Raw genomic sequence first — 16171 nt, forward strand, 5'->3', positions numbered from 1 at the left:
TTAAATCATTTGCCTTAAAATAGTTTTAAATTCTGCATTTCATATGGTATCTTTTACTATGGATAAGCAGAATTGGTATAGTAGGGTATGCCAAAATGGATGCTTTTACTCTGAGTTATACCATAGTTTCAATGTTTATTAAGATGAAAATTACAACTAATTAAGGGGATTCTCTCACCCATTTTTTCTACATTCAGATATGCCACTGCTTTCTGCAGTCAGTCTAAGGCAGATACTCAGTAGAGCAAACACAACTGAGGCAGAGCCAGCAGGTATGTTTGCTTCTCCAGAGGCAGTGTGGGCAATGGTTTCTGCAAAGTGGGATGGAGATAGGATGGATTATGTTTCACCTCTTTTATTTATCACATTATTTCTGTCAGAAATGTTGGTCATGGCCATATCCAGTCCTAAATTATCTTCCCCTAATGGAACTAAGCAAAGAATGGGTTCCTCTTGGTATTTAGCCATATCCATCACAAAGCAAACCAAAACCATCTAAAACAAGATGGGTTCTGCAGGTAAGTTGCAGATGTTAGGGACTTTTACCTCCCAGAACAGTTCTCCTTGCTTGTTGGACAGAAGCCTTTTGGTACACTTGGTTTAAGAGCGCTGGCTGAGAAAGTCATTATCTGTTAATCTTATGATTTCCCAAGAGAAAAGGGCTCAGGCTGTATACTGTATTTGTCCTACATATTTTTCTCCCAGTCCTGGGCTAGAATAACAACATTTAATGAGAAAGCGTTTTCCCTTGGGTAGGGAAACCAGAACTACTGAAAACCCCTGAAACATTACCAGAAACCTCTGGAGTAGGCTCCAGTCTCCTGCTCAGTGTACAATGCAAGCCTGAGGAAAAAAACCCCTAAAAGACAGAAATAGGAGAGAAAGAAAGTGGGGCACCAGGATAGCCAATGCTGCTTTAGCAAAAGTCTCTGATCTATCCAAGCCATTCATTTTTATTAGTAATCAAATTAGTAAAGACAAGCTATGTACAAGGGCAGGACTCTGTGAAAAGATGTGCAGTAGTGTGGTTTCTGTGGAAACTAATGGAGACAGGGCTGGTAAAGGACAAGACAAAGCATTTTGAATTAGGAAGAGAATAGACAAATATATGGTTGTAATTAGAACATTGTAACCTTCCAGTAAGAAGGTTTTAGGTGTGGGTACAGAATTTGGGTGCGAGTTACTCTGACCTTGGCATGTAGCCTTCGGCTGGACTTGCTTCTCAAAATAAGTCAATTGTGGGGTTAACTCTTCACAGCCTACACTGCTTACAGCCTGCTTTGGGCATAATCAGTATTGTGGCTCTCTACATAGAGCAACTTCCCTTGGTCCTTTGATTGTTGGTAATATGGCACTTTGTACTATACTCTTAAAAATTAAAAGTCATTGAAATATTTTTAAATGAACACTAATATCCCAAGGGATGTATGAAAGATGTCAAGCACTAAGACCTACCTTCAAGGGAATTGGAGCAATCCTCACTAACTTTGTTGTCCCAGATACAGCAACATGATCTACAGATAATGTGCTGGAATTCTGAACTGTACTTCACTTTTTTTCTTTTTTGTTTTTTGAGACAAGGTCTTACTATGTTTAGGCTGGTCTTGATTTTACTATGTAGGCTAGCCTCAAATTCACAGTGATCCTCCTACCTCAGTCTCCTGAGTGCTAGATTTTTTTTTTTTTCATGAAAACTAGTCCTCCCTTAGTTTTCCCAGATTTATTCCTGGTATTTCTTTAAGAGATAAACATCTCTAAGGTGAAAATCTTTTTCTCTTCATTTGTCCTATTTTATATTATATTAACTGCTTGTTAGTCAGCTTTCCATTACTGTGACAAAATAAAAATACCTAAGATGGTCACCTTGATAAGGGAAGGGTTTATTTTGTCTCATGGTTTCAGAGGTTTCAGTCCATGGTCACTTGGCTCTATTGTTTTGAGTCTGTGGCAGCATAGTATGTCATGACAGGAACATGTGATAGAGGAGCCCTGTTAATGGGAACCAAGAAACCAACAGAGAAGAAGTGGCCAGGACCCTGACACCCTGTTCAAGCTCATACCCCGAAAGGCCTAACTTCCTCCCACTGAGCCTCACCTCTTAAAGGTTCCACCTCCCTCCAACCATGTAATGAGCTGGGGGTCAAGGTTCCAATACCTAAGCCCCTGGGGACATTGTAAACTCGAGCTATAGCAACTGGTATTGGTTTACAAATCTATCTCTCCGGTTTGTAAGCTTCTTAAAGGAGGACTTGCATATTCCTCACAGTGAATACCAGGTGCTGGGTAATGGTGTGTGTGTGTGTGTGTGTGTGTGCATGTGTGTTGGTGGGGAGTGAACCTAGGGCCTTGCACATGCTAAGCATGCACTGTACCACTGAAGCACATCCGCAGCCCCTGGATAAATGTATTTGAAAGGCAGTTCCTGCTAGGAAGAGGCCTTTTACCACCTACTTCTTTTCCCCAATCTTCCCAGATCTTTTCCATTACTACATATGCATTCTTTTTTTTTTGGTCTTTTTGTTGTTTATTTGTGTACAATTTTTTTACCTTCTTGATAAGTCATATGTTTAGACAAATGGTGGATGTTTTGTAGGCACCTAATTATTGATTCCTAATTTGAAAGGATTGCTCTTTTGGGAGCAGCGCCTCAGCTATGACACATGTTCATCAAATTGTTCTGGTTGCTGATGTCTCCTTTCCAAGAAACCTGTGCCCACTTTAAGTTTTAGATGTAGATTACTAGACTAAACAAGAAAAGATCCTCAATAATCATGATTCTAAAGGAAGATATACTGTCTGCAAGGACAAAGAGCCCTCAAGAGGCCATCAAAGAGTCTATACTACTTTGACAAGCAAAGGTACACATTCATTTTTCTTCACAAAGAAGTACTGACTCTCACATGAAATTCTGGTGCCAGCAGGTGGTGGGACAAGTGGACTGCATAAACTAATGAATAGAATATCTTCTCGAAATTGAGAGCACTAAAGATGTCTGTTTCCATGGTAACCACAACCTGCCAAAATCTTGCTTGAGAAAAAGAATATGATCACCCTCAGTAACACAGTCTCACGTGGCATTAATAATATGTATAGTATAAGGTTCAACTTTCTCTGGATTTCTTTCTTTTCAATTCTGTTCTTTCCCAGGTGGAAAACTATCATATCACTCTGACCATAGGATCCATGTCTTCAAAGTTTGCTTTTTGACATCTTACAGGAGTTAAGATGTGCTGCCTCCTTGGAGTTTCTGCAACCTCTTCCACACTCATAGAGCACTGACTTCATTGGATTTCAATTGTTTGTTGGTATTGGTAAGTGATTTCTCCACTAAAATGTGAGTTCGCTGAGATAGGTCAGGTAAGTTTAACAAGGTTTACTGAGCACCTTTTATGTCCTAGGCACTTTGCCATGTACTAGACCTTTAGAAATGAATAAACACAGTCTCTGACCTTAAGGAGCTTATATCTAGTATGAAAGCCATGTGTAAACAGGTATTTTTCAGCACTGAATGGTATGTGCAAGGGTGGAGGCACGTTCAGGTCACTCTGAGCTCAGAGAGCAGCTCTCAGCTCCATCCCAGGCATCAAAGAACTATTCCTCACACTGGCTACTGACCTAAATTTTGAAGAGTAAGTGGGAATTAGCGAACAAGGCAGCTTCTGTGGAGGTGGGGTCTTAAGTCGGACAGTGGTGATTTGCTGAGCGACATGGTGCTGACGAGCACAGACCACTCTTCCCAGAGGACTCCACGGTGCCGTGGGACAGTTTGTTGGCCTCCACTTGTGCCTCATGGTGTGTTCCTCAAAACGAGGCCATTGGTCTTTTTTGTCACCAGTATTTAGTACCATTGACTCGAGAAAGCTTTTCACTTCTGTTATGGCTTGTGTTTAGATGTCCCCTCAAAAACTGCATGCTTTTTCAGAGGTGGCCGAATCTAGAGTATGTGATTGATTCATGGTGGGGCTGTCTGAGGGCACTAGGATTAAGAGCATGAATGCTACCCACTCTAAGTAGGCTGACTAAGATAAAAGGGGCAGAAAGACACTGTTAAGGTCCTTTGCTGCTTTTGCTACCATGTGGGCACCATGAATTGTTTTCTTCTCTGTGATACCCTTCTGCCATGTGCCACTATGCCTTGGAGCCAGTCAATTGTGGACTGAAACCTCTGCAAACTGTGAGCTAAATAAACCCTTTTTCCTTTAACTTTTTTTTTTTTTTTTGGTACCAGGGATTGAACTCCATACCTTGTGCTCGAGAGGCAGGCAGTGGAACCTCTAAGCTAAATTCCCGGCCCTAACTTTGGGTATTTTGTCTGAAAAAAGTAACAACTTCTGAGGCTCAGCAAAATCAACTTTAACATTTAAGTCCATTTTGTACAGGTTATCCTGCAAGAATATACTGAAGTTATTTTAAAACAATCAAAAATTTTGTAGGTAATAGTGACTCAAGTTTATCAAAAAATAAATCAAGATGAAATGTGCCTGGGGCCGGGGATTTAGCTCAGTGGTTCTGCCACCTGCCTCACAAGCACAAGGTCCCAAGTTCGGTCCCAGGTACCAAAAAAACAAACAAACAAACAAACAAATGAAAGATGAAATGTGCCTCCTTCTCCCAAGACCTCCAATAATTTAAAACTTAGAAAAATGTAAATTGAAAATAAGTCTAAAAATGGTTCAAATATATGACTTATAAAGTACATGGTTTTTAAAAAATATTTTACTTTTGAGACAGGGTCTCACTATGTAGTTCAAGCTTCAGGTTGGTCTTGAACTTACTACGTAGCCCAGGCTAGCCTCCTGCCTCAGCCTCCTAAGTGCTGGGATTACAGGTATGTGCCATCAAGTCTGGCTACAAAGTATATAGGAGACATTATCAATGACCCCTGCAGGGGGTCATTACAATACAATGCAAGCTGAGAGAGAGGATGGAGAGTTGAGAGCAGAAGCCAGGTCTAGGGCTGCTCTAAGCTGCTCTGGGCAGCAAAGACAAAAGGCACCAAGGATATCCAGTGTTTATTCATAACAAGCATGGGAAGGAGGGAAAGAGAATACCTGGTGATAGCAGATATGCAAGCAGGGGGCTGTAAAAGGGAGGAACTGCTTATCTTGCTTAGAGAGAAGAAACCAGTACTGGAACTGGGTCACAATTAACTAGCAACCCATCAGGTTAGTGAGAAGCTATAATTCAGGGGAAAAGATTTTAATTGAGGTCAGACTGACCTTAGCTGCATGTTAACTCAGAGGACCCCTGCCACTTCACAGACCAGGTCTTAGGTCTTCATGGCAGCCATTGGGGGAGAAGCTATACTTGCCCAGTACACCATCTGACTTGCCCTTTTGAGTCACATAAAGCTTCAGTCTGACTCTTAATATAAAACAATATAGCCTAATTATGGAAAGCAAGAAGCAGGTGCCACTTATAGCCTGCTAATACTTGTAATACTGGTAATACTGGTAATATTATATGAAAGTACATGTTTTTAAAGATCTACTTTCCTGTATCTACTGATGCTTCTCCAGGAATAAGCTAAGTCTGTTTTCTCTTCTCTAATGCTTCTTTTAAATAATTAATTTCTCTGTTATGCATGTAACAGATGTCACCTGGCTGTCAATCTACAGGTGGCAACATATTTTAAGATAAGACCTTATCTATAATTGATGGCACCTATTGAAAAAAATATGCATCCTGGGGGTGTAATGAACTGAGTTTCTACACAATAGAATCATGAATTCTGAGGCCTCATTAGACTTATATTCTTTCATTTAAGGAAAGTGTGGAATCAAGAGGAATTAAAGCTTATTTCCTTCCTAAAAGAAAGTTCTTAGACCGTCTACTAAGAAATTTGGGTGTCATTGTTCTTTCCTCTAATGACACTAACCATTAAAATATCTCATTTGCTATTTCTGAGTACTGTCTGGTCACTCAAAAATTTGCAAAATCTTTCATTACCACACGAATGACCTCAGGATAATTAGACAATCTTTCAGTATGAGAAGAAAAGGTTTCCTAAGTATACTGAAAGAGTTCAACAGGAGAAGGCTAATTTTTAAAAGAAAATTTTCAAAATTAGTTTGGATCAATCTTATGCAATAGCTATAGGAAATTAAATGTTTTGTACAAATTCAACATTATTCTTTTTCTTAAAAGTCCTTGGAGAGTTCTGGGTCAACGTGCTGCAGCTCCCAGCACAGAGGAAGCTTCCAGGTTAACATGCCCCAGCTCCCAGTGCAGAGTAGGTGCCTTCCAGGCCAACCTACCACTGCTCCCAGCACAGAGGAGGTGAGCCAAGCAGGCAGCAGCAGCGGCAACCCCCCCCCCACCATTGAAATGAGAAGACGCGTAAACAAGCCTCAGAACCAGACTTCCAGATCACCTACAGCAACCCCAAAGGGAAACAAGACGGAACACTCTGATACTCAACCACCTGGACTCTCTGAACTAGAAACAAAGGGGGATCTGGAAAAAATGAAATCAGAAATAATTTCTCAGATAACAGTAGAGATTGTGCCCATAGTGCAACACATGATTAATAAATCTAGAGAAGGCACAGATAAAAAAATAGAGGAGCTGAGAAACATGATGGAATCCCAACATAGGAAACAAATGAAATCCATAAAACAGATGGAAACAGATATCCATGAGATTAAAAACTCCACTGAGGGCCAGGGATTTAGCTCAGTGGTTCTGCTGCCTGCTTTGCAAGAGCAAGGTCCCGAGTTCAATCCCTGGTGCCAAACAAACAAACAAACAAAACAGAGACAGACAAAGAAGGACACTACATCCTGGTAAAGGGAACAATCCAACAGGAAGAGATGACAATCATAAATATATATGCACCAAACACTAGTGCGCACAACTGTATAAAACAAATACTAATGGACAGGAAAAATCATATAAGCACTAAGACAATAGTAGTGGGGGACCTCAATACCCCACTGTCACAAATAGATAGATCAACTAGACAAAAAATAAGTAATGAAATACGATAACTCAATCAAACTCTAGAACAAATGAACGTAACAGATGTTTACAAAGTGTTCCACCCCACAAAATCAGAATACACATTCTTTTCAGCTGCACATGGGTCCTTCTCCAAAATAGACCACATACTTGCTCATAGAACCTATTTAGGTAAGTGCAAAGAAATTGAAGTTATCCTCTGTACATTGTCAGACCATAGTGTGATGAAATTGGAGATCAACAGCAAAAGAAACCACAAGAATTTCATAAACAAATGGAAATTGAATAACATACTTCTGAATAACCAAGGGGTCACAGAGGAAATTAAAGAAGAAATCAGACAGTTCCTTCAATTAAATGACAATGACAATACAACATATCAGAATCTATGGGACACAATGAAAGCAGTCTTATGAGGGAAATTCATAGCAGTGAATACTCATATTAGGAAACTGGAGTGAGCCCAATTAAACAACCTGATGTTGAACCTCAAGCTGCTAGAAAAAGAAGAGCAGGACAAACCCAAAGCTCATACAAGGGAGGAAATTATAAAGACCAGAGCAGAAATCAATGCAATGGAGACTAAGAGAATGATACAAAAAAATCAATGAAGCCAAGAGTTGGTTCTTTGAAAGAATAAACAAAATCAACAAACCCTTAGCCAAACTTATCAGAAAAAGGAAAGAAAAGGCCCAAATCCATGCAATTAGGAATGAAAAGGATGAAATTACAATGGACCCAGCAGAAATCTAGAGGATCATCAATACCTACTTTGAGAACCTATATACCAAGAAGATGGAAAACACAGAAGAAATGGACAGATTCCTAGATATGTATGAATTACCAAAGTTGAACAAAGACCTAAAAATTCTAAATAACCCAATATCAATCAATAAAATTGAAAATGTAATTAAAAACTTACCAACTAAGAAAAGCCCGGGTCCTGATGGCTTCACTGCTGAAATCTACAAGACATTTAGAGAGGAACTACTGCCACTACTGTTTAGGCTCTTCAATGAAATTGAAAGGGAAGCAATACTCCCAAATTCATTCCTGGAACCAAGCATCACCTTGATCCCCAAAGCAAAGACCCAACTGAAAAAGAGAACTATAGGCCAATCTCACTAATGAACATAGATGCAAAAATCCTTAATAAGATACTGGCAAATAGAATGCAGAAGATCATCAAGAAGATCATACATCCTGACCAAGTGGGATTTATCTCAGGGATGCAGGGATGGTTCAACATACACAAATCAATCAATGTAATACACTATATCAATAGAACCAAGGACAAAAACCATATGATCATCTCAATAGATGCAGAAAAAGCATTTGACAAAATCCAACATGCATTTATGATATAAACCCTACAAAAATTGGAATAGGCGGTCTCTACCTCAATCTGATAAAAGCCATCTATGAAAAACCAACAGCCAATATCATACTAAATGGTCAAAAACTGAAACCCTTCACACTAAAATCAGGAACAAGACAAGGAGGTCCACTATCACCACTCCTGTTCAGTATAGTTTTGGAAACATTAGCCAAAGCAATTAGACAAGAGAAAGAAATAAAAGGAATGAAAATAGGAAATGAAGAAGTCAAATTGTCATTATTTGCAGATGACATGATACTCTATATAGAAGACCCCAAGAACTCCACCAAAAGTCTTCTAGACTTAATAACCAAATTCAGCCAAGTAGCTGGATACAAGGTCAGCACACAAAATCAATAGCTTTCCTCTACAAAAACAACAGACTCACTGAGAGAGAAATAGGGCAAATAATTCCTTTCACAATAGCATCCAAAAAACCGAAATACCTAGGAATCAACCTAACAAAAGAAATCAAAGACCTCTTCTCAGAAAACTATAGCACTCTGAAAAGAGAGATTGAAGATGATATCAGAAAACAGAAAGACATCCCTTGCTCCTGGGTAGGAAAGATCAGCATAGTGAAAATGGCCATACTTCCAAAACTGCTATATAGGTTCAAGGTAATCCCAATTGAAATCCTACCACCATACTTCACGGACCTTGAGAAAACAATCCAAAAATTCATTTGAAAGAAGAAGAGACTCAGAATAGCAAAAGCAATTCTAGGCAACAGAGACACGGCAGGGGGTATCACAACCCCCAATTTGAAATTATACTACAAAGATACTGTGATAAAAACAGCATGGTACTGGCAGAGAAACAGACCTGAGGACCAGTGGAACAGATTAGAAGATGCAGAAACAACTCCCGACACACTCAGCCACCTCATCTTCAACTAAGGAGCCAAACACCCTCACTCGAGGAAAGACAGCCTCTCTAATAAATGGTGCTGGAAAAATTGGGTTTCAACTTGCCAAAGACTAAAACTAGACCTATATCTCTCACCATGCATTAAACTAAAATTTAAATGGATTAAATCTCTAAATATTAAAACAGAAACACTAAACAAGCTGGAAGAGAGTATAGGAAGAACTCTTGAAGACATTGGTGTAGGAAAAGATTTTATGAACAAAACCTCAGCTACCCATGAACTAGCACAAACAATCAGCAAGTGGGATCTCTTCTTACTGAAAAGCTTCTGCACAGCAAGAGAAACCACCAACAGTGTGAAGAGACAACCCACAATGTGTGAAAAAATTTTCACCAGTTCTCCCTCAGACAAAGGTCTACTATCTCGAATCTCTAAAGAAATTTAAAAGATTAGACCTCCCAAATTTAAAGACCAATCTGAAAATGGGCATCTGAAATGAACAGACATTTCTCAGACAAAGAAGTAGAAAGAGCAAATAAACATATGAAAAAATGTTCAACATCACTGGTCATTCAAGAGATGCAAATGAAAACAAAGCTGAGATTCCACCTCACCCCAGAAAGAATGGCTGCTATCAAGAAATCAACCAATAACAAATGCTGGCGGGGCTGTGGACAAAGAGGAACCCTGCTGGTGAGAGTGTTGACTGGTGCAACTACTGTGGAAATCAGTATGGAGATACCTCAAAGAATTAGTGCTGTAAGTCCTATTTGACCCAGCTATTCCCCTGCTGAGTATATTCCCCAAAGAATTAAAAGAATCATATCACAGTGATATACATGCACACATGTTCATAGCAGCACAATTTAGAATAGCTAAAACTTGGAAACAGCCCAAATGCCTATCAACTGGAGACCGGATAAAGAAAATGTGTTTTTTTAAATAAAATGGAGTACTACTCAGTCATGAAAATGACAAATTAGAGATATTTATAGCTAAATGGATCCACATTGAGGTGATACTCTTAAGTGAAATAAATAGGACACACATGTTTAAATACCGAATAGTTTCTCTAGTGTGAGAAAACTGAAAGAGCAAACAAGGACTAAAAGGTATAACAGATAATGTGAAATAGGAAGAAAAGGGGCAATGATGAAGGGGAAGTGGGAGAGGTAGGGTAAAGGAAAGAAGGGAATGGAATTAATATGAGAAAATGAAAAAATGGAAACAAAGTCTTTGTAAATAGGGAGGGATAGAGGGCTTGAAGGGAGGGCAGGGGAATGGGGAAAAAAATAAGAACCAAGAGAGATTTTGTAAAGGTGCAAATTTCCAACGATGAATGTCATTATATTATATGCCTAAAATGTACCAATAAAATAAAATTTTTTTAAAAAGTCCTTGGAGGCAATTAAAAGTAAAGTCATGTAGCCCTACCAAGTTCTCTAAGTTTCCATGGTTAACTGAATAGGGGAGAAAAAAAGACAAAAGTTATTTCAAACTATTTCCAGTCACCAAAAACTTTCTCGAAAACTCATGCTATAAAATCTATGGCACATTTCTCAACGCCCTTTAATTTCACTAAACAACCTCAATTACAGACATGCATGAAATGGTTTGAATGTGGGGAAAGTTGAGGGAAAGCAGCATCAAACATGAGAGGAGGCTAACATGACTACGTGGCACTTTGCCCAAGTAATAAAAAAAGACTGGTTTTAGTTTTCTCTTCCTCATTCCCGAAGGCACACAAGTTATCCTTTATTTTTTTCTTCTGTGTCTGTCTCAGTGGCATAGCATAGCAATTGAACAAAGGTGAGAACTGTTATCAAATTTCCCCTCCCTCCAAAAGCTAAAATCTTCACCTTTTCAATTGTTGAGTTTGTATCTGTTCTATCACTTTGGATTTACATCTGTGAGTGTGTATTCCCTGCATACTTACTATGTTGATCTGATAATCAGAATTCATTAGTTAGACATGTAAATTCTACCTCTATCAGATATCAGCAAGCGAACATCATTTAAACAAAATGATATATAAATATATCATCACGCATCTAGCTACTCCTAGCCACCAGTTTGAAAATTCATATACAGATATATAACTGGGTGCAGGACTGCGTGCCTGTAATTTCAACGCTGCAGGAGGCTGAACAGGAGGATTGTAAGTTCAAGGCCACCCTGGGCAACTTTGCTAGACCTTGCCTCACAATTTAAAAAGGTGGGAGGGATTGGGATTTAGCTCAGCACTCCCTGGGTTCAGTTCCTAGTGTTGGGGGAGGAGAGGCACACACCAACAATCCACTGCAAGAACAACTATTCTTTTGTTGTCCAATAAATGTCAAACAACTTTCTTTTTCTTTCCAGAATTCCTACTTCAGAAGATTAGTGAAAAACTACCCATTACAGTCTATGATAAAACAAAATATTTCCAAGAAAATCATAAAATTCCAAGTCTCTGAGATAATGATGTAGCATTGAAGAAAATGTGTTAGCTGGGTAAAGAAGGACATTGTGGAATGTAAATGAAGAATATCATGAGATCTGGAAAAGTAATTTCACCCATTTTGACCTGATATGAAAATGTAAGTTTTATACAGGAATATAAGACTTCTATTCTAAAAACTTATGTTTCAGTCAAATGTAATTTCTAAAAAAGGGACAAGTACTTATTCTTTTCTATGAACGAACTAAAGAAAAAAGAAGTAAATAAATACATCATAATCACTCAAATCACTAGAACAACAAACTGAAGTGAAATATTGTTTTCTCTCCGTATCTGAGATTGGTTCCAGGACCCCAGTGGCTACCCAAATCCTCAGGTGCTCAATCCCTTATATAAAATGGCTTAGTTGTCTACATATAACCTATGCACATCCTCTCATATGTCTTTAATCATCTCTAGATTACAGTACTTATGACTCCTAATATAATGCAAGTGCAATGTATGTAGCTATTATACCATATTGTTTAGGGAGTAATGGTGGGAAAAAAGTCTACATGTTTAGCACAGAGGCAACTATTTTCCTATTTTTGATTCAGGACTGGTTGAATCTGTGGGTGCAGTATTCATGGACAAGGAGGGTTAACCTTCAAGTGACCATTTATACAGAATGCTGCAATTGCAAATCAGTTAAAGCACTATTACATTTAATGAGTGTGATGATACAGGTAGCAGTGTGTGTGTGTGGGGGGGGAATCTTACACTTTTGGATTATGCCCAACACTGTTATATATTTTTATGAACAAATAGAGCTTAGTAAAATAAAAGGACTCCATGCCTTCTCCATTAACTGAGACTGACAACTTCCATTTCAGTGTAAGGTTGTAGGTAAACTTCTATTAGCCAAAATAAAATAGAAATCTAATTTTTTAGTGGTGGTAAGAATTTCAGAGATAATGGATATCGTGTAATAGCAAACCCAAGAAAGTCAGTTATTACAAAGCACCAACTACTACATTCCTCCAAACAACAAAATACTCAACTGACTCATATGCTTGAGACTAGTGATTTTGAAAAGATAAAATAATTGCAACTTATGAAGACCAAGCACTCTTTAGTTTCTCTTTAAGTAGGTGTCCCTTCCAAAAGGCATAGTTGTAGACAAAGTCTTTAAAAAATAAAGTTTGAGTATTTGCTTTTAGATGATGTGATTTCCTCTCTGGTCTGGATTTCAAAGACTGTAATAATGTGGATTGAATATTTTTTAAATTTTACAAATACATGCTTATTGTTGAAATTTTGGAAAACACAGAAAAGTGGGAAGAAACAGAAAAAAATTCTCCAGTCAATGGAGGTTACCATTATATTTTAGTTGGGCTCTGTATTTCTTGTCTCCATACTACTTTGGTATCCTTAGTCACTTTTTATGTCCTGAGCATTTCCTTGGAAATTTTAAGACATGTAGTATCTCATTTTATATAGTGCTGTATTTTAAAAATTACCAACATTAAAAAACGACCCCAGGGCCGGGGATTTAGCTCAGTGGTTCCAGCGCCTACCTCGCAAGCACAAGGTCCCGAGTTCGATCCCCGGTACCCGCCCCCCCAAAAGACCCCAAAACTACAGTTTATTACAAAGGACTTCCTGTGTCAACGTGCAGAAGAGAATGGCAGACCCAGAAAAGGAGCGAAGTAACAAGACCATGAACGGAGAAAAAGTACGGAGAATCTCTCAGTGTGAGGCAAGTCACATTGATTCCTCCATGGAGAACAAAAGATGTCAATCATCTTTATATTTGCACCAAGTGCACCGGGCTGGGATCTCTACCGTGGCCTTTGAAACGTTCTGATTCCCTCCAGAGACGGCGTCGGGGTGAAAAGAAAAAAATCTGTCTAGGGCCGTCGCTAACAGCTGTGGCTCAGGCCAGGCGGGAGGGTCCCGCTTGCCCTGAAGACCCGCTGTCGCCCTGACAACAAGCGCTAAACTAAACGCATGCGCAGAAGGTCGTCCGCTAGATGCACGAAGACAAGCCTACGACGCATGCGCCGAGACTACGCCCTCACTTCCGGGCCTATTGTGAGCTGTCTGACCCTCCCCCTGCGTCCGCCGTCTCCATCCCCTCGCCCCTTTCTCCTACCGTAGTCCCGCCCGCCTTTCCAGTCTTCCGGTCTCCCGCTCCTAGGTGGCGCCAGTGAACTCCCGCTTCCGGTCATCCATGTCCTGCCCCTTCCGTCTCGCTGGTGGCGGAGACCCTTGCCCGGGTCTCCTCAGGGTCTGGGGTGGGATCCCCGTGCGGGACGCCTGAGCTGGTAGAGCCGCGCCCCGGGGACCGATGGCGATGAACTGCAACGCCAAGGGCGAGGTGGACGGCGGGCCCCAGTGTGCGCTGGGGGGCGCCGCGAAGACGCGGAGGCCGGACAACACGGCCTTCAAGCAGCAGCGGCTGCCCGCCTGGCAGCCCATCCTCACGGCGGGCACCGTGCTGCCCACGTTCTTCATCGTCGGCCTCATCTTCATCCCCATCGGCATCGGCATCTTCGTCACCTCCAACAACATCCGCGAGATCGAGGTGAGCGGCGGGCAGGGCCCTCCTCCCGGGGACGGCGGCGACCTCCCTCTTCCTCCCCGGGGACAGGCAGCACATTCTCTCTCCCTTCTCCCCTTGCTTTCTGCGGCTGCTTTCTCCCTCTGCCCGGCTTCTGTACTTAATGTTCTGCATTCCTCTTGCCCGGGATTTAAATGGCTGCAAAACGGGATGAATGATGTAGAAAGTGGGTGGAGAACTTAATGAACGGGCGGTTTGTGTGATCCCCGGGATTTGGGTGCTGTTCATCGAGACGAAAAGAGCAGTAGTACAAAATAGTTGTGTCAAGATGTAACTGCCAAAGAATCGACAGGATGATAGTGTCATTACCTATGTGGGCATTATCCCAGGACACAGATGAACACACTGGCCATAGTTGGGAAAAGATCCGGAGTCCCAGAAGTATTGATGTAAAGTAGTGAAGTATTACGTAAAGTAGTGAAGTCATATGTCATCAGGGCACATAGTAGGACGCATGACTAAAGCGTGCACAGTGCCTTTCAGTTTGAGCTACTTACCTGTTTTAGGGCATGATACAGGTTAGAGCTTGCTGGAAGCTTCAATTCTGGTTTTGCTTTTAGGCTGCGTTAATGATTATGCCCTACATTCGCCATTGTTCATTTTTTTTCTCTTTGATTTTTAAACTTTATAGGGTCATGACCACACAAAGTGTCATGGTGTATTTTTTCATGGTGTGTTTTTGTTTCCCTGCTAGTCCAGCACATGTAGTCCAAAAGACTCCAAAATCCAAAACTTTTTGAGTGTGATATGTTGGTCACTCAAAAAATTTCGGATTTTGGAGTGTTTTGAATTTCAGATTTTCAGATTGGGGTGAAGTGTATGAAAATATTTGAAAATCTCTCAAATCTGAAACACTTTGGGTCCTCAAAGTTTTGACTACTCAACTTGAACTCCTTATTCTTCAACCACACTAGGATCACATTATATCAGTACATAAGCCAAGTGGAATAATGCAAAGAGCATGCATGCATGTACTCTAGCTAATGTCACATAGAGCAGGGTCAAATTCTGGCTAACGCTTAACTGTCTCATATTCTTGGAAAATTAATGTAATTTCTGTGAAGCTCAGTTTCTTCATCTCTAGAGTAAATAGAATAATGCATATCTTCTAAGATGTAAGGATTAGAAGCAATACAGGTAAGAGATGTGCCAGTAAGTTAAAGCAGGAAATGAGTGATAGGTTGAGATTTGGCAGTAAATTAGTTAAAAGTATTATAAAAGTGAGACAGAAACCCAAGACTCTTAAGTCCCAGTTTTAAGCTTTCACATTACACTAAGATCCTTACCGTAGTGTTAGTAAAGAAGAAAATAATTTAATGTTAGAAATTTGAATCACCTTAAAGTTTTTAGATATTAAAAGTAGCAATAATTTGGAATTCTGTATGAATATTTATTGAATTATGTGAAAACTTCTGATACTACTTACCAAGTATAGTGTGGAAATAAATATTTAACTTTCTTTAAAACATTCGAGTTGTAGAGTAAAACAAGGTTCTTTACACTGTCTAGTTAAAAGTGGACATTTCTTAAACAGTTCTCATGCATAAGCCTAATTTCAGGTTGCCTGAAGGTGTGCTGCAGCTTGGCTGCTCAGAAGGGCACTGAAGCTCTGGCTCTCACTCTGGTTCATGATCTCAGGCATGGTTTTGAGTCTAGTTTCTCTTCTTTGATGAATCAGTAGAATGAGACAGTCTAATCTCTAAGATTGATCACTAAGATACTGTTCAATTCTTGTAATTCTGTGACTTCGACTTAAATATGACTTTTTAAAAAATGCTGCATGTTCACCTTGTATCATCATTGAAACTAAAGGAAATGAAGATTAGAAATAACTAGGAATTTTGTGCCAACACTGGCATGTAGTTGTACAGATCAAATCCATATGTGTGTATCATATATATGAAGTATGAGTATTAAATA

General features: G+C 39.9%; 2 protein-coding genes across 3 annotated transcripts in view; both read left to right on the forward strand.

Annotated features, from left to right (window-relative positions):
* The window catches only part of Filip1 (filamin A interacting protein 1), a 357204-nt gene extending 343577 nt beyond the window's left edge, over positions 1-13627 (forward strand). Inside the window, exons 8-9 of one of the 2 annotated variants that reach the window (XR_015449838.1) lie at positions 198-3311; positions 11571-12059. The gene's annotated coding sequence lies outside the window, so the exon portion shown is untranslated. Of the gene's footprint in view, positions 1-197 lie in introns of both variants that reach the window. The other variant, XR_015449837.1, reaches the window with a different exon arrangement.
* Positions 13628-13780: 153 nt separating this feature from the next.
* The window catches only part of Cdc50a (cell division cycle 50 P4-ATPase accessory subunit A), a 55491-nt gene continuing 53100 nt past the window's right edge, over positions 13781-16171 (forward strand). The window contains exon 1 of the mRNA XM_004863960.4: positions 13781-14215. Coding sequence (XP_004864017.1) covers positions 13979-14215 — 237 coding nt within the window. The 5' untranslated portion in view covers positions 13781-13978. The remainder of the gene's footprint in view (positions 14216-16171) is intronic.

This window comes from Heterocephalus glaber, unplaced genomic scaffold (genome assembly GCF_053883595.1).
Source record: "Heterocephalus glaber isolate CG9 unplaced genomic scaffold, H.glaber_assembly_v1.0 deba00000818, whole genome shotgun sequence".
In the NCBI taxonomy this organism is placed as follows: Eukaryota; Metazoa; Chordata; class Mammalia; order Rodentia; family Bathyergidae; genus Heterocephalus; species Heterocephalus glaber.